This window comes from Oncorhynchus gorbuscha, linkage group LG09, assembly GCF_021184085.1.
Source record: "Oncorhynchus gorbuscha isolate QuinsamMale2020 ecotype Even-year linkage group LG09, OgorEven_v1.0, whole genome shotgun sequence".
Lineage (NCBI taxonomy): Eukaryota > Metazoa > Chordata > Actinopteri > Salmoniformes > Salmonidae > Oncorhynchus > Oncorhynchus gorbuscha.
In genome coordinates, this window is record NC_060181.1 from 35,704,079 (window position 1) to 35,727,710 (window position 23,632).

Genomic DNA, 23,632 nt, shown 5'->3' on the forward strand with positions numbered 1-23,632 from the left:
TTGCTGTGCGATAGCAGAGAGTACAGTCTATGACTTTTAGGGCCTTCCTCTGACACCACCTGTTATTGAGGTCCTAAATGGCAGGAATCTTGGTCCCAGTGATGTACTGGGCCGTACTCAATACCCTCTGTAGAGGCTTGCGGTCGGAGGCCGAGCAGTTGCCATACCAGGCAGTGATGCAAACAGTCAGGATGCTCCCGATGGTGCAGCTGTAGAACTTTTTGAGGATCTGAGGACCCATGCCAAGTCTTTTCAGTCTCCTGAGGGGGAATAGGTTTTGTCATGCCTTCTTCACGACTGGCTTGGTGTGCTTGGACTAGAGGTCGACCCATTAATTAGGGCCGATTTCAAGTTTTCATAACAATAGGAAATCAGTAGTTTTGGACACCGATTTGGCCAATTTGTTTTACACCTTTATTTAACTAGGCAGGTCAGTTAAGAACACATTCTTACTTTCAATGATGGCCTAGGAATGGTGGGTTAACTGCCGTGTTCAGGGGCAGAATGACAGATTTTTACCTCGTCAGCTCGGGGATTCAATCTTGCAACCTTAGGGTTAACTAGTCCAACGCTCTAACCACCTGCCTCTCATTGCACTCCACGAGGAGCCTGGCTGTTACGCAAATGCTGTAAGAAGCCAAGGTAAGTTGCTAGCTAGCATTAAACGTATCTTATAAAAAACAATCATAATCACTAGTTAACTACACATGGTTGATGATATTACTAGTTTATCTAGTGTGTCCTGCGTTGCATATAATCGATGCGGTGCGTATTCGCGAAAAAGGACTGTCCTTGCGTGTAACTAACCATAAACATCAATGCCTTTCCTAAAATCAATACACAATAATATTGCCTGCTAACATGAATATCTTTGTCACTTCTCTTGCAACAGAGTCAGGGTATATGCAGCAGTTTGGGCCACCTGGCTCGTTGCGAACTGTGTGAAGACTATTTCTTCCTAGCAAGGACAGCCAACTTCGCCAAACGGGGGGTGATTTAACAAAAGCGTATTTGCGGAAAAAAAGCACATTTGCTGCACGACTGTCCCTAACCATAAACATTAATGCCTTTCTTAAAATCAATACACAGAAGTACATATTTTTAAACATGCATATTTAACTAAAAGAAATCCAGGATAGCAGGCAATATTAACCAGGTGAAATTGTCACTTCTCTTGTGTTCATTGCCCGCAGAGTCAGAGTATATGTAACAGTTTGGGCCGCATGGCTCGTTGCAAACTAATTTGCCAGAATGTTAAGTAATGATGACATAATACTGAAGGTTGTGCAATGTAACAGGAATATTTAGACTTAGGGATGCCACCCGTTAGATAAAATACGGAACGGTTCCGTATTTCACTGAAAGATAAACGTCTTGTTTTCGAGATGATAGTTTCCGGATTCGACCATATTAAATGACCAAAAGCTCGTATTTCTGTGTGTTATGTTATAATTAAGTCTATGATTTAATAGAGCAGTCTGACTGAGCGATGGTAGGCAGCAGCAGGCTCGTAAGCATTCATTCAAACAGCAATTTTGTGCGTTTTTTTATCAGCAGCTCTTCGCAATGCTTCAAGCACTGAGCTGTTTATGACTTCAAGCCTATCAACTCCCGAGATTAGGCTGGTGTAACCAATGTCAAATAGCTAGCTAGTTAGCGGGTGCATGCTAATAGCGTTTCAAACGTCACTCTCTGAGACTAGGAGTAGTTATTCCCCTTGCTCTGCATGGGTAACGCTGCTTCGAGGGTGGCTGTTGTCGATGTTGGGTGAATTTTGACCCATTCCTCCTGACAGAGCTGGTGTAACTGAGTCAGGTTTATAGGCCTCCTTGCTCGCACACACTTTTTCAGTTCTGCCCACAAATGTTCTATAGGATTGAGGTCAGGGAATTGTGATGGCCACTCCAATACCTTGACTTTGTTGTCCTTAAGCCATTTTGCCACAACATTGGAAGTACGCTTGGGGTCATTGTCCATTTGGAAGACCCATTTGCAACTAAGAAACTCCTGAGATGGTGTGGATATATTGAAGCAACATCTTCTATCATCATGATGCCATCTATTTTGTGAAGTGCACCAATCCCTCCTGCAGCAAAGCACCACCACAACATTATGCTGCCACCCCCGTGCTTCAGGGTTGGGATGAGGTTCTTCGGCTTGCAAACATCCCCTTTTTCCTCTAAACATAACAATGGTCATTATGGCCAAAAAGTTATATTTTTGTTTCATCAGACCAGAGGACATTTCTCCAAAAAGTACAATCTTTGTCCCCATGGGGCGGCAGCGTAGCCTAGTGGTTAGAGCGTTGGACTAGTAACCGGAAGGTTGCGAGTTCAAACCCCCGAGCTGACAAGGTCACATCTGTCGTTCTGCCCCTGAACAGGCAGTTAACCCACTGTTCCCAGGCCGTCATTGAATATAAGAATGTGTTCTTAACTGACTTGCCTGGTTAAATAAAAGGTTAAAAAATATATATATAAAAAAATGTGCAGTTGCAAACCATAGTCTGGCGGTTTTGGAGCAGTGGATTCTTCCTTGCTGAGCGGCCTTTCAGGTTATGTCGATATTGGACTCGTTTTACTGTGAATATAGATACTTTTGTACCCGTTTCCTCCAGCATCTTCACAAGGTCCTTTGCTGTGATTGATTTGCACTTTTCACACCAAAGTACGTTCATCTCTAGGAGACAGAACGCCTCCTTCCTGAGCGGTATGACGGCTGCGTGGTCACATGGTGTTTATACTTGTGTACTATTGTTTGTATAGATGAACGTGTTACCTTCAGGCAGTTGGAAATTGCTCCCAAGGATGAACCAGACTTGTGGAGGTCTACAATTTGGAGGTCTTGGCTGATTTATTTTGATTTTCCTAAGCAAAGATGCACTGAGTTTGAAGGTAGGCCTTGAAATAAATCCACAGGTACACCTCTCAAATTATGTCAATTGGCCTATCAGAAGCTTCTAAAGCCATGACATCATTTTCGGGAATTTTCCAAGCTGTTTAAAGGCACAGTCAACTTAGTGTATGTAAACTTCTGACCCACTGCAATTGTGATACAGTGAATTATAAGTGAAATAATCTGTCTGTAAACAATTGTTGGAAAAATTACTTGTCAAAGTAGATAATATAAATAATATAATAATAATAAATGCCATTTAGCAGACGCTTTTATCCAAAGCGACTTACAGTCATGTGTGCATACATTCTACGTATGGGTGGTCCCGGGAATCGAACCCACTACCCTGGCGTTACAAGCGCCATGCTCTACCAACTGAGCTACAGAAGGACCGTCCTAACTGACTTGCTAAACCTATAGTTTGTTAACAAGAAATGTGTGGAGTGGTTGAAAAACTGGTTTTAATGACTCCAACCTAACTATGTAAACTTCCGACATCAACTGTATGTGTATACATGATTTATTTTTGAAATCGGCACAGAGCTTCACTATGACAGCTTTGTGTTGAGTGATTGCGAAAGATGCCAGTGTATGTGTGACATTGAGCTGACGAACAATGCACAAAGCCACTTCCTGCTTAGGGCAGTATTTCTGGTGAGATGAGATCTCGGTTTTATAAGAGATAAGAGATTTGGAGTGATGTGCTAACACAACAGCGGAAACATACATATACCACTGCTCAACCATACGGCCAGCTATTGAATGCATTCACAGAAACACACAGTCCTGACTCAAACACGGCCAGAGGTGTTCAAAATACACGCACCCACGCACACAACCCTTAAATTTCACACGCAGGCCTCGATTTAAACACAGCACAAATGCATGCGTGTATAGTGATCCATACGTGTGGATGCCTGACAAGTACATCAGTGTTCTGAATTGTTCTAACACTTCTGCTTACTGAACAGAGGCACTGCCACCCAGAAAACTGTTATGATCTGTTACAATACCTCCTGTCAAGAGAGAACGCGTAAGCCTGGGGCTTCAGAAGCTAATACTAGAGCGTCATGGGTGTTACAGACCACAAAACATTGACAACATTAATGAGACTTGAACAGTAAGTGCTGTGAGTGAACCCAGAAAACAGCTTTAGGCAATTCCTCAAAACCAGTCAACAGTCAAATGGATTACATTGATTAGGCCTATTTCACAGAAACATTTTTTTTTTTTGAAGACTTGTGAAGGCATTCGTTCTGCTTTCGCATGGCTTGCCTGGGTTCACAGCTGTCAGACACACGGCTGGTGGACAGGACTAGTTCCGCGTGAACTCTGAAGGGTAGTTTTTGCAACAGTACAAAGTTTGGTGAAATATGGGTTTACTCTGTATGAGCTGCAGTGAAGACAGCGGGGTGGTTTGACTGGTTTGTGTCATTGTAGCAGAGAGCTTGGGAACCATTTACATCGACCACTATACTCAGCACCCTAGAATCAATGCAACGATCATATGACTGAATCATAAAGACGTTAAAAATTATGCTTTTGAGAAGTATTCTCTTCAAGTCTTAATTTCCTTGCATTGAAAGCAAGTTCTACCTCTGGGTTCACAAAGGTTAAGCAATCTGAATATTTTATGCAGTAACGTCCTCAAATTAGTCATGTATTCAACCAATAAATACACTGCTCAAAAAAATAAAAGGGAACTCTAAAATAACATCCTAGATCTGAATTAATGACATTTTCTTATTAAATACTTTTTTCTTTACATGGTTGAAAGTGCTGACAACAAAATCACACAAAAATTATCAATGGAAATCAAATTTATCAACCCATGGATGTCTGGATTTGGATACACTCAAAATTAAAAGTGGAAAATCACACTACAGGCTGATCCAACTTTGATGTAATGTCCTTAAAACAAGTCAAAATGAGGCTCAGTAGTGTGTGTGGCCTCCACGTGCCTATATGACCTCCCACAACACCTGGGCATGCTCCTGATGAGGTGGTGTATGGTCTCCTGAGGGATCTCCTCCCAGACCTGGACTAAAAGCATCCGCCAACTCCTGGACAGTCTGTGGTGCAACGTGGCGTTAGTGGATGGAGCGAGACATGATGTGCCAGATGTGCTCAATTGGATTCAGGTCTGGGGAACGGGCGGGCCAGTCCATAGCATCAATGCCTTCCTCTTGCAGGAACTGCTGACACACTCCAGCCACATGAGGTCTAGCATTGTCTTGCATTAGGAGGAACCCAGGGCCAACCGCACCAGAATATGGTCTCACAAAGGGTCTGAGGATCTCATCTCGGTACCTAATGGCAGTCAGGCTACCTCTGGAGAGCACATGGAGGGCTGTGCGGCCCCCCAAAGAAATGCCACCCCACACCATGACTGACCCACCGCCAAACCGGTCATGCTGGAGGATGTTGCAGGCAGCAGAACGTTCTCCACGGCATCTCCAGACGGTCACATGTGCTCAGTGTAAACCTGCTGTAATCTGTGAAGAGCACAGGGTGCCAGTGGCGAATTTGCCAATCTTGGTGTTCTCTTGCAAATGCCAAACGTCTTGCACGGTGTTGGGCTGTAAGAACAACCCCCACCTGTGGACGTCGGGCCCTCATACCACCCTCATGGAGTCAGTTTCTGACCGTTTGAGCAGACACATGCACATTTCTGGCCTGCTGGAGGTCATTTTGCAGGGCTCTGGCAGTGCACCTCCTGCTCCTCCTTGCACAGAGTCGGAGGTAGCGGTCTTGCTGCTGGGTTGTTGCCCTCCTACGGCCTCCTCCACGTCTCCTGATGTACTGGCCTGTCTCCTGGTAGCGCCTCCATGCTCTGGACACTACGCTGACAGACACAGCAAACCTTCTTGCCACAGCTCGCATTGATGTCCCATCCTGGATGAGCTGCACTACCTGAGCCACTTGTGTGGGTTGTAGACTCCGTCTCATGCTACCACTAGAGTGAAAGCACCGCCAGCATTCAAAAGTGACCAAAACATCAGCCAGGAAGCATAGGAACTGAGAAGTGGTCTGTGGTCTCCACCTGCAGAACCACTACTTTATTGGGGGTGTTTTGCTAAATGCCTATAATTTCCACCTGTTGTATATTCCATTTGCACAACAGCATGTGAAATTTATTGTCAATCAGTGCTGCTTCCTAAGTGGACAGTTTGATTTCACAGAAGTGTGATTGACTTGGAGTTACATTGTGTTGTTTAAGTGTTCCCTTAATTTTTTTGAGCAGTGTATCTTTTGAACAGACTACAACCCTACATGAAAAATGTGTGATTCCAGTTGAAAAAGTTGGTGTAAATGTAGTCAACACTTGTCATTAGGCCCCGGTCAAGGTTGCTTTTGCCACCCCTCTCTAGTTGAACACTGGTTTCATTGTGTGCAAGGTCACCTGTCACCACCCCGTCCTTCTCCAAGCTAGCAGGAGACGTCTCGCAAAAACACCAGCTCAGCGATCAAGGTAATTGTTTGTCCTCCACGCCCACCCCACCTATGAAGTGGCTCTTTCCAGGCCCTGGGCACACAGTGCTCCTTTGTTGTGGAGGTCATGAGAAAACCGCTTCAGCTTAGGAGTTAGTGGAGAATGTGAAACAGCAAAAATCGACTGTTGCTTGTTTGTCTGGGCAAGGCCTCCTCCACACGGCCTTACTCAGGACCCCTGTGAATCCCTTGCCAAGGTTGCTGGAGTTGCGGACAACATTTCACTTGAACGGTTGCCAAGGACTGTTTGCTTTACTCCTCGGGCCTCAGGAGACTTGGATCTGTGTGAAGTCATGTTCTGCAGAGAGTTTACGTCTCAACGCGTGCCTGCAAGGGTGTGGAATCTGTGATGATTAATCTGGCCATGCATGGGTGTGTGTGTGTGTGTGTGTGTGTGTGTGTGTGTGTGTGTGTGTGTGTGTGTGTGTGTGTGTGTGTGTGTGTGTGTGTGTGTGTGTGTGTGTGTGTGTGTGTGTGTGTGTGTGTGTGTGTGTGTGTGTGTGTGTGTGTGTGTGTGTGTGTGTGTGTGTGTGTGTGTGTGTGTGTGTGTGTGTGAGAGAGTGCAAGATTCATACCCAGCCCATCTGAGCGTAGAGGTACTGAGGTGGTGGGAGAAACTTCCAGTGTGCCGTTTGCCCACCCCAGGGAGAGAGAGATGTGCGTAGTAATGATGAGTGTGGTCTATGCTTCAACGGGGATGTGCTTCTCCACTGGGATTCTCCCTCACAGAAGTGGTTGCGCCAGGAAATGAGAGGATGGCAATACACATTAATTAATTAATTAATTACATTATACAGGGATTTTCTAGGGGAGAGAGAGAAGCCAGAAAATCCACTCTAACTTTCTTTTGGTATTTTTTTTCTTCCATTAGTTCACTGTTGATGCAGTCCTAAAATGTTGTGATGTCAGCAATCAAGTTTTCAAGATATAGGGCTTTCAAAAACCGGACTGTAATGATGTGGCAAGTTACAAATAGCTTTTTGACAGTACTATATCTTGAAAACTTGATTGCTATTTTGTGACTGCATCAACAGTGGACTAACACATTTTTTTTTAGAACTCCTAGACATGAAAGTTTGATATTTTACTATTTCAAGTGAAGTCAGTGTGACTCTAAATTTAAACTCATCTCTTTAGCCGATATCCTGCCCCATTTTCCACTCCAGCTGAGTTGCGTTAAAATACTTGTCTGAAAGGCACCACCCCCTCACCTCAGGGTCTGATATGGGTCGTCTCTCTCTCTCTCGGATGCTCAGTTTTGGTTAATCCAGGAAGAACTGGACTCAGGCCAAGCCATGTGTGTTCCAGATCTCAGTGCTGTGTACACAAACGAGGGCCAGACTCGAGGTTCGACAGTGAACATTTGATCAGCACCAATCATGTTAGATTGTTGGTTTTGACTAAATACGCCTCTTCTCAGCCTCCCAGGCAAAGCCATAGACAGGGGTTCCCAAACGTTTATGGCCGGGACCCCATTTTCATATCAAAATTGTTAGGTAGTCAATGGCCAATGTTAACTTCTTTAATTGGGCCTATTACAAATCAGTCTGACAGTAATTTTGAAAGTATTTCAATCTGAAGGAAGTATGGTTTGAAGTGACTGAAATGCATCAAAGGTATTGGGAAGTTCAGAAGATCATCAGGCAATAATGGTGTATGATTTTCTTCAGTATGTAGCTACACTACAGCAGCAGCTACTCTTCCTGAGGTCAGGCAAAATTAAGGCAGTTATACAATTTTAACATTACAGAATTCATAACACACTAAGTGTGCCCCCTCGGGCCCCTACTCCACTACCACATATCTACAATGCAAAATCCAAGTGTGTGTGTGTGTGTGTGTGTATAGTGCGTATGTTATGGTGTGTGTATGCATGGGTCTGTGCCAGTTCCGCTGTTCCATAAGGTATATTTTTACCTGTTTAAAAAAAATCTGAATCTACTATGTGCACCTGATGTGGAAAAGAGTTCCATGTAGTCATGGCTCTATGTGGTACTGTGCGTTTCCCATAGTCTGTTCTGGACTTGGGGACTGTGCAGAGACCTCTGGTGGCATGTCTTGTGGGGTATGCATGGGTGTCCGAGCTGTGGGCTAGTATTTTAAAACAGACAGCTCAGTGACAGCTTGTCAACACCTCTTACAAAAACAAGTAATGAGGAAGTCAATCTCTTTCACTTTGAGCCATGAGAGATTGACATGCATGTCATTAAAGTTAACTCTCGGTGTCCATCCAAGGGCCAGCCGTGCTGCCCTGTTCTGAGTCAACTGCAATTTTCCCAAGTCCCTCTGTGGCACCTGACCACACGACTGAACAGTAGTCCAGGTGCAACAAAACCAGGGCCTGTCGGACCTGCCTTGCTGATAGTGTTTAGGCAGAGCAGAGCTTTATTATGGACAGACTTTTCCCCATCTTAGCTATTGTTGTATCAATGTTTTGACCATTACAGTTTTACAATCCAGGGTTACTCTCAGGAGTTTAGTCACCTCAACTTGCTCATTTTCAACATTATTCATTACGTTTAGTGAATGATATGTCCCAAATACAATGCTCTTAGTTTTGGAAATATTTAGGACTAACTTATTCATTGCTACCCATTCTGAAACTAACTGCAGCTCTTTGTTAACCTGTTTCAGCTAGGGGGCAGTATTTTTATGTTTGGAAAAATAACGTTTCGAAAGTCAACGGCCTATTTCAGGCCCATATACTAGAATATGCATATAATTGACATATAAGGATAGAAAACACTAAAGTATCCAAAATTGTCAAAATATTGTCTGTGAGTATAACATAACTGATATTGCAGGCGAAAACCTGAGGAAAATTAAACCAGGAAGTGGCTTCTATTTTGAAAGCTCCATGTTCCATAGCCTGCCTTCGCTCCATTTAAAGGGATATCAACCAGATTCATTTTCCTATCGCTTCCTCAAGGTGTCAGTCTTTAGACATAGTTTCAGGCTTTTATTTAGAAAAATGAGCGAGAAAGATAACATGGAGTAGTGGATAGATAGACGGGTGTTCGCATGAGTTTTCGCATGAGTGGGGCAGCCATAGTCTCTCCCTCTCCTACTGAAAAGGAGACAGTGCCGGTTGATATATTATCGATTATATATTTTAAAAACAACCTGAGGATTGATTATAAAAAAACGTTTGACATGTTTCTGTGGACATTACAGATACTATTTGCAATTTTCATCTGCATTGTCAGGACCGCTCGAACCTATGCATTTGTGAACATAACGCGCCAAATAAACGGAGGTATTTTGGATATAAAAATTATCTTTATGGAACAAAAGGAACATTTATTGTGTAACTGGGAGTCTCATGAGTGAAAACATCCGAAGATCATCAGAAGGTAAGCGATTCATTTGATTGCTTTTCTGATTTTCGTGACCAAGCTACTTTGCTAGGTGTTCATAATGTTTTGTCTAGTGATCGATAAACGTACACAAACGCATGAGGATTAAAGCTGTAAAGTATCGCTGTAAAGCATATTTTCAAAATCTGACAACAGGTGGATTAACAAAAAGCTAAGCGGTGTTTTGCTATAATGCACTTGTGATTTCATGAATATAAATATTTTTTGTAATATTATTTGAATGTGGCGCTCTGCAATTCAGCGGTTGTTGATGACAATTATCCCGTTAACGTCAAGAAGTTAGGTGTTGCAGTCATTTCAGTTGCTGTAGTAGCTGACATGTATAGTGTTGAGTCATCTGCATACATAGACACACTGTTCTTACTCAAAGCCAGTGGCATGTCGTTGGTAAAGATCGAAAAAAAAGCAAGGGACCTAAAACAGCTACCCTGGGGAATTCCTGCTTCTACCTGGATTATGTTTTAGCAGGTGGTGTAAAGCCATAACACAAGTTTTCCCAGCAGCAGACTGATCGATCATGTCAAAAGCTGCACTGAAGTCTAACAAGACAGCCCCCAAAGTAATTTTAACATCAATTTCTCTCAGCTAATCCTCAGTCATTTGTGTAAGTGCTGTGCTTGTTGAGTGTCCTTCCCTATGTGCGTGCTGAAAGGCTGTTGTCAATTTGTTACTGTGAAATAGCATTGTATCTTGTCAAACACAATTTGTTCCAGAGGTTTACTAAGGATTGGTAACAGGCTGATTGGTCGGCTATTTGAGCCAGCAAAGGCGGGGCTTTACTATTCGTTGGTAGCGGAATGACTTTAGCTTCCCTCTAGGCCTGAGGGCACACACTTTCTAGTAGGCTTAAATTGAAGATGTGGCAAATAGTAGTGGTAATATTGTCCGCTATTATCCTCAGTAATTCTTCATCCAGATTGTCAGACCCCAGTTGCTTGTCATTGTTGATAGACAATTATTTTGTCAAAGATATCGCCGAATTTGTTAGAAAAATAAAAAAATGCTAGTGGCAACCGGAGGTTACAGACGTAACCCCTGTATAAAGAACCAACACTGCCATAGATCCTTCCCCACCCCCTCATCCTCAAGCAAGGACATAGATCCTCACCCTACCCCACCCTAACTCCACCCAGCAGCTGTAGGCTCAGGCTGGGCCAAGAGGTACTGTATTATGGAAAAACGCAACATCAGGTTTTACTCACGTGCTGTTGATCATTTTCACTTAAAGGAATATACACTCAAACTATAATTTTGGTATTTTCTTCATTAGTCCACTGTTGATGCAGTCACAAATAGCAATCAAGTTGAGCTATAGGACTGTCAAAAAAGCTATTTGTCACTTGCCACATCATTACAATTCGGTTTTTGAAAGTCCTATATATTGAAAACTTGATTGTGGAGATGCACAACATTTTGGGACTGCATGAACAGTGGACTAATGGGAGGATAAACACCAAAAGAAAGTTTGAGTGGATTATTCCTTTAAGCCAACTGTTTCAGTGTTTCTTTCTCATGTTGTTTTTCTCTCACTCACATTTGCTCTCTTTGTCTCTCACTTTTTTCCTCTCCCCCCAGACATTTTCTTTCACATCCTCTCACACTCATTCATGTGTATAGCCACACTCATCATTACTGGGCACATCTCCCTCTCCCCGGGGTGTGCAAAAAGCACACTGGAAGATTCTCCCACAACCTCAAAGTTCTTCTACACTCAGAACGAAAGTTCACAAAAATACACAGGTCTTTCTCAGTCTGACTGGGGTGGGTATGAATGATGTCCGTTGGCTAATGACCCCCACAAACACGCCACACACTTGCACCCTCACACCCATGCATGGCCAGATGAAGCACAGACTCCACACCCTTGCAGGCACGCGCTGAGACGTAAACTCTCCGCAGAGCATGACTTCACACAGATCAAGTCTCATGAGGCCTGGGGAGTAAAGCAAACTGTCCTTGGCAAAGGTTCAAGTGAAATGTTGTCCACAACCCATCCAAGCTTAGCAAGGGATTCACAGGGGTCCTGAGTAAGGCCGTGTGGAGGAGGCCTTGCCCAGACAAACAAGCAACAGTTGATTTTGCTGTTTCACGTGCCTTCAGACAGGTATTTTAACGCAACACAGCTAGAGTGGAAAATGGGGCAGGATATCGGCTAGAGTTGAGTTTAAATTTAGAGTCACACTGACTTCAATTAAAATAGCAAAATAAACTTTCGTATCTAGAAGTCCAAAACATCTGTGAGCTCCTTACCTGTGAATACAAACGTAACATCACATTGTAGAATTTGCCATGCGAGACATTTGACAGAGGGAGTGAATACTGTATTTCCTGACTACGGTGTTGCACTATGGGTCATGTCTCATGGGTTGGTTACTCATGAATGAGCAACGGCTGGGCTACTGTGTGAGCAGTCACCCATTTAGAAAGAGCCTGAAGTGGGGGGGGGGGGGGGGGGTTGCGCAACACTGCAGATAAGACCTATCATCCTGGGGATTGGGAGGGATCCTTTCCATTACCTGTCAGCGCGCATCATCATCCCTCAGCTATCTGGACACACACACACAGGGGTTCAAGGCTCGCCTCAGTGAGGAAATGAAGAGATCTCAGTGGAAACTAATCCTAAGAGAATATTTTCAATCTCACACTGAACACAATTGTGGATACAGGACTCATGTTTCTCTTGGCATTTTGATGCCATTTTGAATCTGAATAAATACCGTGATGGACATCCATTTGTAATGACCTCAACACTTGTGTGATTCCTTGTGTCACACTCCAATAAAACGTCATTCACTAAAACTTGTCTATAAAATGTGTGCGGGTGTAAGCGCACGCATGTGTACACAACTCCTGTTCCACATGTTGCGCGATGGCTACTACATTGGTGGCTGGCTCCAGCCGACTGAGGCCCCACTGTCTGAGGCCGAGTGGTTAAGTAAAGCCTGATGGAAATGGAGATGTGCGAGTTTGCAAGCAGCAGAAATGTACTACCCGAGGGCATTTCCTCAAGACCAACGAGACGAGGAACTCCAAAAATCCTCATGTCAACAACAAAAATGAGTGAGTTCTGTAAAGTGATAGTCAGGTCTTCGCCGACGGCCAACTCAAACACTATTCTGTGGAATTCTAAACAGCACAGAGTCTCGGGTCACAAGGAGTTTAGCTTGTAAACGTGGTTGTCTATCTCAACCATGTCTCTTGGCTCTCACACCATTAAAAATGTGTTTGTACTCATTTAGCTAACAGAGAGTGAGCAATTTAACTACAGCAGAGGTAGACCAGATATTGGGGTTAATACGCTATGCCTGGCAAACTGGGAGAAAAGCATAAACTACTTATTATACTGATTTGACCACAGGTCTAACATACTGTAAGACAAACCGCTTTGTAAGTTAGGCGATTCCTGTACACAAACTCCAATAACGCAATGTTATTGTGAGAAAATAGGACTACAACTAGTGATACACCGATATGACATTGTTGGCCGATACCAATAGCCAATATTTTCCTTTCCAAAAATACCCGATACCGATATTATATATATATATATTTTTTACAGCCTTTAAAAGCATTCTAGTACAGTTAAAATAGTTGAACACACACACACCACACACTAACTGACCAAAACGTTATTTTGGAAGTATTTAAGTATGTCCCCGTCACTTACTTGCTGTGCTGTTTCATTGGTTCAGTCTCAACCAGGATTTCATCATACATGTCAAGCAGTGAAGTTTCAGCTCTGTCTACCCCTGGCCTCTCTTCCCCAGTGCGCACTGTCACTGTGTCCTTTTCCATCTTGTTCAGCTGTGTCTAACATTTCACGTAAACCCTGTTTCTGGTCTGCATCGAAGTAGCGGTCCTTGTACCTAGCATCGAGCATGGTGGCCACACAGTAGAGGCTCAGAGAGAATGCAACCGAATTGCTTGTTCACAGCCTCTAGTAGAGTACTTTTCCAAGTTAACCCGATGGTCTGTGTTGGCAGTTATGTTGAGCAGGCGTTTCAATGCCATGACAGGGTATCACGTCTGCTGCAGACACAGTTGAGCCTATTTCTCAAGTCAGTTTTTCGAATGGGACTTGGATTGTTCATGTTTCCAAGTTTAAAACGTGCTCTCAAATGCCATTGAAATTGTCCTGTCAGTGGTAGTTGCAAAGGGCTGGAAACTTTCCATGTGAAGTCAAGCCCTGGAATTGAGAATTTTGCTTAAATTCATCAAAACAGTTAGCTTATAAGTGAACCATTTTTGTGGGATACACATAAGGCAATTCTAGGTCTTGTGGCATACGTTGGTTAACCTATCCCCAATTCAATAGAATTGCAACCCTCTGCATGCACAGTGCATTCTTCCATCACATCTACAGCTGATTCTTCAAGATCTTGCATAGTAATGAGATGCTATTGAGCCCACACTACTACACTGTCAGCCAAGGACTACATGCCTTCGGGTAAATTTAAATTACAATTACGAAAAAATAAATATATACAGTATATGTGTATTTAACTAGGCAAGTCAGATAAGAACAAATGCTTATTTACAATGACGGCCTACCGGGGAACAGTGGGTTAACTGCCTTGTTCAGGGCCAGAATGACAGATCTTTACCTTGTTGCTGGATCGAATCCCTGACCTTTCGGTTACTGGCCCAACGCTCTAACCACTAGGCTACCTGCCGCCCCACAATACTGGGTGGGGTAAATATATTTTATATGACATGATTTTTTGTGAACTAGTAAACAATATCGGCTAGTTAGTTTTTGCTATCATGTGGGTTTTTAGCTTGCTTGAGCCAGCTAACTGAGTGTTAATTCACCTGTTCCTATACACGTTTCATTTAAAAACATATCTTACAAAGGAGTTGTTTAATCTAACTATTTATCTGTACATGGAATTGTATTTTTTATTTGATGTGTGGAGACATTTCACTGCAGCAAATATAGTGAATTCTGTGCCAAATCATGTGTGAAGAAAGCAACACCGATGAAGAATCATCTGGCCAAGTGCATAAAGTTTCCTCAGCACTCACAACAAGCAACCTCTGACAAAAGTCCCTGTATTTCTTTTGAGGTGAAAAGTGAAAATGATGAATCAGACACCTTATCTAGGGCAACAGCTCATGGTCCTCCTGGAATCAGAAGTTTTTTTCTACTCAATGGAGGAATGTGGTCAGAGAAATGCTAATGAATGTCTTGCGAGCTGCGTATGCAACTGGTTCACTGATGCTCACAGGCAATGTGTATTGGAAGAGATTTCTGAATGTTCTTCACCCAGCATACACCCCTCCAACCAGATCTACTCATTTGCTGGATGCAGAGTTCAACAGAGTTCAAGTGAAGTTCAAGCAAATCATAGAGAAAGCAGACTGTATTGCAATAATCTCTGATGGGTGGTCGAATGTTCGTGGGCAAGGAATAATTAACTACATCATCTCCACCCCTCAACCAGTATTCTACAAGAGCACAGACACACCAGTCTCTACATTGCAGATGAGCTGAAGGCAGTCATCAATGACCTTGGACCAGAGAATGTATTTGCACTGGTGCCAGACAATGCTGCGAACATGAAGGCTGCTTGGTCTAAAGCGGAGGAGTCCTACCCTCACATCACACCCATTGGCTGTGCTGCTCATGCATTGAGAATCTGCTCCTCAAGGACATCATGGCACTGACAAAAAATGATGGCTCTCTTGTAGAGTCTAAGGAAATGGTTAGGTGTGTGAAGGGTCATCAAGTTAAAGCCGCAATCTACCTCACCAAGCAAAGTGAGAAGAATAAGAGCACCACATTGAATCTGCACAGCAACACCCGTTGGGGGGGGGGGGGGGGGGTGTCATCAGGAACCTTTCAAACATGGAGGGGAAGGAGTCTCTCCAAGAAATGGCCAAATCACAGTCTGCCGAAATGGACAGCCCCATCAAGAGGATCCTCCTAGATGATGCATATTGGGAGAGAGTGGTAAGCGGACTGAAACCTATAGCAGCAGCCATTGCACGGATTGAGGGAGACAATGCCATCCTGTCTGATGTTCAGACTCTGCTTGCAGATGTAAGATAAGAAATGCGTACTGCCCTGCCCACTACACTGTTGCTCCAAACAGAGGAAACTGCAGTTCTGAAATACACTGCTCAAAAAAATAAAAGGGAACACTAAAATAACACATTCTAGAATCTGAATGAATTAAATATTCTTCTTAAATATGTTTTTCCTTTACATAGTTGAATATGCTGACAACAAAATCACAAAAATTATCAATGGAAATCAAATGTATCAACCCATGGAGGTCTGGATTTGGAGTCACACTCAAACTTAAAGTGAAAACCACACTACAGGCTAATCCAACTTTGATGTAATGTCCTTAAAACAAGTCAAAATGAGGCTCAGTATTGTGTGTGGCCTCCACGTGCCTGTATGACCTCCCTACAACGCCTGGGCATGCTCCTGATGAGGTGGCGGATGGTCTCCTGAGGGATCTCCTCCCAGACCTGGACTAAAGCATCCGCCAACTCCTGGACAGTCTGTGGTGCAACGTGGCGTTGGTGGATGGAGAGAGACATGAGGTCCCAGATGTGCTCAATTGGATTCAGGTCTGGGGAACGGGTGGGCCAGTCCATAGCATCAATGCCTTCCTCTTGCAGGAACTGCTGACACACTCCAGCCACATGAGGTCTAGCATTGTCTTGCATTAGGAGGAACCCAGGGCCAACCGCACCAGCATATGGTCTCACAAGGGGTCTGAGGATCTCATCTCGGTACCTAATGGCAGTCAGGCTACCTCTGGCGAGCACATGGAGGGCTGTGCGGCCTCACAAAGAAATTCCACCCCACGACTGACCCACCGCCAAACCGGTCATGCTGGAGGATGTTGCCTTCCTACGGCTTCCTCCACGTCTCCTGATGTACTGGCCTGTCTCCTGGTAGCGCCTCCATGCTCTGGACACTACGCTGACAGAAACAGCAAACCTTCTTGCCACAGCTCGCATTGATGTGCCATCCTGGATGAGCTGCACTACCTGAGCCACTTGTGTGGGTTGTAGACTCCATCTCATGCTACCACTAGAGTGAAAGCACCGCCAGCATTCAAAAGTGACCAAAACATCAGGAAGCATAGGAACTGAGAAGTGGTCTGTGGTCACCACCTGCAGAACCACTCCTTTATTTGGGGTGTCTTGCTAATTGCCTATAATTTCCACCTGTTGTCTATTCCATTTGCACAACAGCATGCGAAATGCATTGTCAATCAGTGTTGCTTCCTAAGTGGACAGTTTGATTTCACAGAAGTGTGATTGACTTGGAGTTACATTGTGTTGTTTAAGTGTTCCCTTTATTTTTTTGAGCAGTGTACATCAAAGCGTGAAGGCTTCTGCCTGAAGCCCATACACGCCGCTGCGTACATGTTGGACCCCAAGTATGCTGGCAAGAGCATCCTGTCTGGTGCAGAGATTAACAAGGCCTATGGTGTCATCACTACAGTCTCGCCACCTTGGCCTGTATGAGGGCAAGGTTCTTGGCAGTCTGGCGAAGTACACTTCCAAGCAAGGGCTTTAGGATGGAGATGCAATATGGTAGTCGTGCCAACGTATCTCATCAGCCACCCGGTGGAAGGGACTTTGTGGATCTGAGGCTCTTTCCCCTGTTGCCTCAATCATCCCCCAAATCCCACCAACATCAGCCACCTTAGAGCGCAACTGGTCCTTGTTTGGGAACACACACCAAAGCACGCAACTGGCTGACCAATAGAAGAATTGAAAAATTGGTAGCCATCCGGGCAAATTTTAGGCTTTTTGAGCCTGACAACGAGCCATCCTGAAACAAGGTTGGAAAGTTACAGTGAAGATGAGGCCTCAGAGGTGGACATTGAGGAGGTGAAGGGAGAAGACATGGAAGCCTGAGAGGAAGACAACCAAAGCTTTAGTTTCTAGACTATCATTTTACAGATGTATGTTGAAAACGTTTTTTGGGAGATGCGATGGATCATTGGGGATCATTCAATATTCCCTTTGTTGTTCAGTGAAATCATCCCATGTGAAGAGTCAACGCATTTAAAGTTCAATTCATAACATTTAAAAAATATACATATATTGGAAAGGTGTAATCATTTGCAATGATGTCTACTTGTGATAAGGTAAAATGTTCATGTTTCTGTCTCCATATATGGTAAATATATCCAATGCAAAACACTAATTTGCATATATTTCCATTAATTCCCATATATTCCCGTTAATTGCCCAAAATGTGCAACCCTAGCTGTCAGACTCCTAATGCTCATGGGGCTGATATTGCTGGTCCAAATGTCAGTTGGGTTGGATGTGAGTTCAACAATACTGTGCAACTCCAGTAGGGCCTCATCTGAAAAATAGCACCTACTTGGTAGTGTGTACCAGTCCTTGAAGTGCAATGAATTTCATTATCTTGGCGTTAATGGATTTCGCCTTTGAGTTGTCTTGCTGAAATGCTCTTACTCTTTCAAATGCCTGCTCGACTTGTTGACTGCTCAATCCACACAGCAGACATTGTGGGCTAGGTTAGGAATGCTGAGTTGCACGTGTAGACCTGTATTCTTCGTGGTGTCATGACGTCATCTAACTATGTTATATTAGGTACGCACGTCAGCTTTGACATCGGTTTTGCACATCAGCGTTAAACTAGACATCGGACCGATGCCGGCATTTTTAGCTAATATAGTCCGAATATAAAATGCATTCCTAACTACAACCAAACTAAAGCAGCAGGCAGGTCTTAAGGCATCAGCCTGCCAGGCTGTCTTGGGCATCTCAGCCACAGGTAGCAGAGCTAATCACCTTTACGAGTTGCATGGGAGGAGGGGGACGTCACAGGTTTCTATTAAGTTCCCTAAACCCCTGCCTGCCGCCAACCAATTTGTAAGTCGCTCTGGATAAGAGCGTCTGCTAAATGACTTAAATGTAATGTAAATGTAACCCTCAAGTGATCTCTGAAAGGAGAAAAGACACTGAAGCAGCTGTGTCTACATTCACCTCTCAGGAAATGATCAAAGATCAGCACCCCAGACCCTAATCCCAGGCCCTACACATTCAGCATTGGTGGAGATGCTGATATTGTGTCCCTAGATGGAGGAAGTGTTGTCAACTCTAACTTAGCATTTGTGCTGTATCATTGAGTGTGGGAAAATGGGTCTTGAATGGGGTGTTGGCAATTGTCTATGAGAATGGGCATTTTTCCAGGAGTTCAATTCAGGCTTCCCGCGAAAACTGAAAGCTTACCCTTTTCACACTACTGAGCTATACTGCATCGCCTGTTGTTGGAACCATTCTGAAAAGGACAATGTGAGAAGATGCTTCCAAGCCAGCAAAGAACGGTTTGGGTGGGCACAATACTGTGAAAAGGGTACGAGTGACCCTACTTGTACTATTCCTGTGTAACACATACACACACACAACCTTATCTGATACTGTGCCCAAACAACGGAGCTATTCATTCCAGGCCACAAAGAAAACAAAAGGCTTCACCTACATCAACGAATATATCAACTCTCACATTCATTTGTCTCCTCAATCAGGTCATCTTCGCTTCCTTTTCTTGTAGTCGGACCCCATTTGGGCTTCCGTTTGTGTTATGCAGCGGGTCCTCTTAATGTGAACTTAAGGCCCTATAAAAGAAAAACGGAATCACGGAGTCCAGACATTCAAATGGGATTCAAACAACATACTGAACTTAGCAGTAAATCAACTAAAATGTATTGAACCTATTAGAAGAGTCATTCATTGTAAATCATAAGACATGAACAAAATGCATCAGTGACTAGTATTTTCCTTCAACTTTCTGAAACGGCACAGGAATGCCTGTGTGTGCGTGCGTGCGCGTGTCTACACTGTTTAGCTGTTAGCGATACTGCTAATGATAACCTTCTAGCAGATATGGAAAGGCTTTCCCAAATACCTTAACCGTTAGGCTACTTTGTAGTTACGATTGTTTGCATCAATCCAGTGGCCATTTGTTTTGCAAACTAGGCAATCACATGAGCGCTACAGAAACATTGCTAACCAAACAACGGCCTCTTTCTGGTGTGCACTTGCATTAAAGGGTAACTACACCCAAAAATCTAAATTTCTTCTATTTCCACCAGACCTCAAAAGTAGGTTCAAGCATCGTTGTGGATTCAAAAAGGTACATTGGATGTTCCCTTAAAACACATGTGATTTTCAGAACGAAAAACAAACGTTTTACAGAAACCTTTAAAAACATAAGAAATATATATATATATATATAAATGTGTAGGGCCCTATGACATTATAGGACTTGAAATTGTTTTCCAAATTGTGCCAGTGTCCACATCTTGTCCCGTAATATTTGCAAGCCAAGGACCTGTTCGATTCCCTTCATGACACGGCAGACTATTTCCTTGTTTTACTGAGTAGTTCTCGGCAACTCAATATTTAGAGTCGCACAACACTTCCGATGTTAAGTATAAATCCATTAGGGCCTCGGTCACAACAGACAACACAGCTTTTAAATTAACCACAAGCCATAACCTGGAAAGATAAAAGGTAAATATTTGTGTGTGATACCGTGCATAACGAGATATTTGGTTAGAAATGGCATTTTCAGTACAAACTAAGGCAGGAACAGTATTGTTATACAAACAAATGGCCAACAGTGGATGCTATTTACTTTATGTTACAACTTCCAATACTCAAAACTGGAGCAAACAACTGAAACAGTTTAAAAACCATATCACAGAAAAATATATTTTTACCCAGGCCCTTAACGATAGTAATGAATACAAGCTTTGAAGACGATGCAACCAAACAGTTCAACCATTGTGATGTCATCTGCTGGCTGCCTCGTTAACCATAATGCTTGTCCCATTAGTAGATCGTTAGTTGGGACAAAACTCGTGAGCTTTTCTTAAGACCTCAGAGCAGTGCTTTGTACGAGAGACAACGGAGCATTGGTCCAGCTCAACTTTCATTCCCCTCTCCAGAATATCCACAAATGATGTATGGCAACAGACCTGTAATAGGCTCACGTGGGACAACTTTGGACCTAGCAATACAATGTGCACAAACACAGCACCACCATACACAGACGACAAAGATTTGGATTTTGATTCATTCTTGAAAACGGACTGAACGAACACGACTTAAAGCTGAAACTCCCTCACCAAGAGAAATGATTCGCCTCGCTCGTCAGTCACGATCGCATGTCCACCCTGTTTGCGCTGTTGCACTTCTGACCTTTCGTTGGTCCTGTTGAACCTCCATCTTGTCATGTCAGGGATGCAGTTAATACCAGAGCTCTTTTAGTGACCACCATAACAGAGATCAATACTTACCCAGCCATTGCAAGTCCTTACCACTTTCATATCATGACACAAGTACGGGAGCACTGTTAAATTGGACTTGTAAATGTCTGTGGACTGGGTGGGTGTCTTCAGCCCAAGCAGGGCATGACAGGCAAGCATTCTCACAAAGAGTGTCTTTCTGATCTGTTCTTAAGTCAAAAAACACAAATCCATAACTAGACAGTCACTGGAGCGTATCACAGCTGCAAAGTACTTTGCTTTAAGCGACTGTCACTTCATTTCAAGACAGTGAGACTAAATGAAAGCATTGAAATCTATCACTCCATTTCAAAGTTCATATTCACAATCGAGGAGCTAACAAGATCATAAAATGTGTGTTCGACTTACCCATCGGAAAGGAGACCCGGGGGGTAAGCCTGGCCAAACACACAGCCATAACCCATAGAATGACCACGATGATAGAGAGTAGGCCTTGGTGTTCCATGATGACCCAAAGAGCTAAATCAGGGCTAGGGAGCTAGCGTCAGGCGAAAAGTGGCTGGTGCTTGTCTGAGATGTCAAACACTGGGTCTGTGGGGGCAGCACCGATGCAAAAGCCACTTCCTCTGGTCTCTGGAGCCAGCCGTCATCGCATCTGAGGGAGAGAGAAAGAGAGAGAGAGAGATGGAGGGAGGGTCAGAGAGAAGAGCAGTACTCCCTTAGCAAAGTGGAGTTGTGGGTGGATAGAGAGCCTGCATGCAAGGGAATGACTCATTTCTCACGAGAAGAGGGGGAGAGGCCACTTCCTCTAACACAGAGTTTCCCCAGACTGTCCCAGGGACCCAACGAGGTGCACATTTTGATATATGTCCTAGCACCACACAGCTGATTCAAATAACCCACTAATCATCAAGCTTGATCATTTGAATCAGCTGTGTAGAGTTATGCAAAAGCCGAAACGTGGCCCCATTGGGGTCCAGAGGACCGAGTTTGGGAAACGATGCTCTACACTACGAAGAAAAACCACTAGTGTGTTTGAGCATTATAGATCATAACTTAGCATCATAAGGCACCATCAACCTGACGGTTCTTTAGTTCTGTCATGTGACAAAGTTAAAATTATCTAATAAGTTCAGAAAAACATATCCACAATCAATCGTCACCAGTCTGCATTAAGAGGAATAAATTACTTCAGATGAGTACAGGCTCTTTAGTGGAAAACATTACTAGAAACCTCATGGAATATCCTAAATTAAATTAAATGATTCATACGGTACAACATTCAGTCATTTCGGTTATAACTAGAGAAATGCCTGACAAACTGATTTGGGACTTAATCACTTTGAAATTCCGTTTGACATACAGAACAACACGGGGGTTCAGTGAGGAATACAGATAAGACCTACTCTACACTAGGTTGAAATGACTGCTGCTCATAACAATATGATCCTTTTAAAATAAAATGATCTTGTGAAATGCATTACCAATATGTTCATTGATATCTACTGTGCAAGGTAATTAATGGCCATGTCAAATCTATTTAAATTAGTCTAATTCAATTTTTCCCAAAATTACTTTTTCTTTGTTTAGTTTTTCCAGGTTAAAGATTGTTCCTGTTTATTCAGGTTTTTGCTCTTAAAAGCATTTCATGTTTTCAAGTGATCGGCGTTCAAGCAGGTAGAAATCCGGAAGGTATGACGTAGCTGAAATTTGAAATAGAAATTTAATTAAATGAGTTGACTCTTCACATGGGATGATTTCACTGAACAAAAGGGAATTTTGAATGATCCCCAATGATCCCATCGCAACATTTCAATCCTCAAAAGTATATCTGCCCTTGCGAATGTTGACTACTCTGAGGCACAACTATCTGCAGATTGAACATGGTGAGATTGTAGAGTCCTAAATGGATAGCTGTAAAATCACCTAAATAAAGTGCATTAACTAGCTACGCTACATGCTGATATTGTGTGCAGCTACGTTTGCTAGCTAGCGACTTAGCTAGCTAGCCAGCCATCCCATAGAGCATTCCATTGTGGATTTTATAGTAGACAATATCTGCAACAGATCTCCACAATGATTTTCCATGTTGCTACCAACCTTATAATGTAAAAATAAGAAAACTAATCAAATCACAAAAAATATTGTTGTCAGTGTTATCTAACACTGTGCTTCAGAAGGTTGAAGGCAAATGCAATTTACGCAATATGTTCATGTCTTATGATATTCTTGGTCATAATCATTTTAGAATATATTTTCTTCTAAATTCTATACATTTCGAATATTGATGAATTCTGTTTCAATGTCTGGATTCCGCGTTCGACATCCAGGATTTTATAGGGCCCTACTTAAGTAAGCTCTACACGGCGAGGAGCCCCCATAACTCCATAGACGGTGCCAACTCTGTGTTGGGTCAAAAGGCCAATCAAGAACAGAGTCCACCCCTGTCAGAGTGGCATAACAGGATTACCCAGATGCTGTAGGCATGAGGATTAGCACAGATATGTCAAACTTTACCTGTGGCAATGAGGACAGGTTGATGTCTCAGGCTGTCTAGACGGAAGCACCTCGCCAACAGATCTCATCATTAATCTGAGTAATCGTTCCAAG

At 43.3% G+C, this 23,632-nt stretch overlaps 1 protein-coding gene across 6 annotated transcripts in view; it reads right to left on the reverse strand.

The window, feature by feature from the left end:
• LOC124043459 (semaphorin-4A-like) overlaps positions 1–23,632 on the reverse strand; it is a 61,831-nt gene that overhangs the window by 18,332 nt on the left and 19,867 nt on the right. For 5 of the 6 annotated variants that reach the window (XM_046362069.1, XM_046362070.1, XM_046362068.1 and 2 more), the window contains exon 2: positions 21,431–21,677. In XM_046362069.1, coding sequence (XP_046218025.1) covers positions 21,431–21,527 — 97 coding nt within the window. In that variant the 5' untranslated portion in view covers positions 21,528–21,677. Of the gene's footprint in view, positions 1–6,962; positions 7,110–21,430; positions 21,678–23,632 lie in introns of all 6 variants that reach the window. The other variant, XM_046362073.1, reaches the window with a different exon arrangement.